This window comes from Monopterus albus, unplaced genomic scaffold, assembly GCF_001952655.1.
Source record: "Monopterus albus unplaced genomic scaffold, M_albus_1.0 scaffold2399.1, whole genome shotgun sequence".
Lineage (NCBI taxonomy): Eukaryota > Metazoa > Chordata > Actinopteri > Synbranchiformes > Synbranchidae > Monopterus > Monopterus albus.
The window spans coordinates 1-1,920 of NW_018130272.1; the positions used below are offsets into that span (position 1 = coordinate 1).

Consider the following 1,920-nt stretch of genomic DNA (forward strand, 5'->3'; position numbering starts at 1 on the left):
CGTGGACAAAGCAGGGAAAGACTTAGTTTAAGACACAGTATCTGAAAAGAACACTGAAAATGACAAACTGAAACCCCCTCATCTATGTTTTGATCTGTGTGAGAGCTGATACAGCTCAGAGTTTAACTCAGAAGTACATTCTTAAATGTCTTTAATACAATGATATTTTTCTGTCCAAACAAAAAACAAGGTGGTTCCACATTGTCTGCAAACCCAGAGTAAACACATTTGTTTGTCTGATTTAGAAACATTCCCATGACCAAAGGGTCGCCTCACTACCTTATCCAGCCCCCAAACACCTTGGTAAACCTTATGAAGTTCAGCATTTAGCTTCTGGCTGTCTGCTCCTCTCCCAATAACTAATCATCTGTGAGGCACTTGTTGTGGTCGTGGCGATCACTTTTGAAAGGCTGCAACTGCTCAGAGGGTGGCTGGGGTCGACAATAAACAACGTCTGTTCAGGAGGGTCTGTTGGGGGAATACCCAGGCGCTTCAGGCACATACCCAGGTAGGCGTCTTCAATGTAGATGGGTTTAATCTGACTTGAGACTCCAAGGATCTTCCCAGGCAGGTCCAGGGACATGACATAGGCCATGCCCAGAGGATACGGAGGGTACTCCGCCTCAGCGATCACGTCTCTTGGCATGTAGAACTTGTTGAATGGGTTTCTTAAAACTGGGCTGTGCCACCACACCACACCTGTGATGTAGTTTTGTTTGGCTGTACTGGGATCTAGCAATAGTTTGACCAAATTTCGGACATGGAGTAACACATCTGAATCAACCTTGATGACATAAGAAGCGTTAACACAGTGTGCAACGAGCCACTCCAGCATGACCATAGTCTTGATCGTCAAGTTGCGATAACTGTCTTGGAAGTTGCTCTGGATCAGGTCGTGGTGCTGCTGGCTCTCCTGTCTAAGCTTCTCCTGCTGCTGCTGAGCATCAGCTCCACCTGGTAGGCCCAGTATGAAGAGGGTCTTGACCAGCTTACCCAGAACCTGTTTCTCACCTCCCCATGTTTTCCGGATGGTGTCCCGAGCTGCCACATCCCCGGGTGCAACTGGAACCATCAGGATCAGGAAAGGAGTCGTGGTTTTACAGCTCGGTGTGTCATCCATGATGACTTTGTAGTTTCGTGGATAGGCCACATGATACGGCCCAGGATCCTCCCATGGGTGTTCTGCTGCTGCTGCTGATGTTGTTCCGAGAGCTACAATATTCCAGCACCCAATCTCAAAGTTTTCATAGATGAGGAACAATGCCACTGTTCCCAGGATAAAGATAAGGATCTGCTTTAAGTATCTCCTCGTGTTTTCCATTAAAACTGCACAGAAAAGAGACTTGTGTTATTGCATGATAGCAGCACTTTCTCAGCACGTATCATTACAATAGATCAGCAGCACACAATCCAACCATCTTTTATGAAAAAAAAACAAACATTCTAATTCTTTTAGAAAATTACAAACGCAGCATGAAAATGTTATTCCTCAGTATCAGTGTAATGCTTATTGCTATCATTCGAAATGTTTTGATTACATTTCTTAATTTTACACGGATATCACATATCCACATATCAATGGTCACCTGCCTTAGTAAACTGTGAGGAGTTTGGGCAGCAAGTGAACAGCACGGCCCTGCTTGATCATGGCCTCATTCTTTTTTGGTGCTCATTTTGCCTGAACATTTGAGTATTTTTAGGGCCATACCAATGTACAACTTTTCAATTGATTCAACACATATAGTCCCAGATGAATGTAACTTCATACTCATTTTGGAATATAAAATATAGCCTAATCACTTCAAAACTGTGCTATCTGCTGGCTAAAAACATAAATTATCAGGGCTGTGTCGCACATAACTCACTATATATAGCGCACTATATAGTATGTTCGCCATTTTGTAGTGGTGTCCGAATGCT

At 43.8% G+C, this 1,920-nt stretch overlaps 1 protein-coding gene across 1 annotated transcript; it reads right to left on the bottom strand.

Annotated features, from left to right (window-relative positions):
• Positions 1-6: 6 nt before the first annotated feature.
• Positions 7-1,322, bottom strand: LOC109953980 (beta-1,3-galactosyltransferase 2-like). The gene has a single exon (XM_020589415.1). It carries the CDS (start codon positions 1,319-1,321, stop codon positions 320-322), a length of 1,002 nt encoding a protein of 333 aa, XP_020445071.1. The 5' UTR covers position 1,322; the 3' UTR covers positions 7-319.
• Positions 1,323-1,920: the final 598 nt, after the last annotated feature.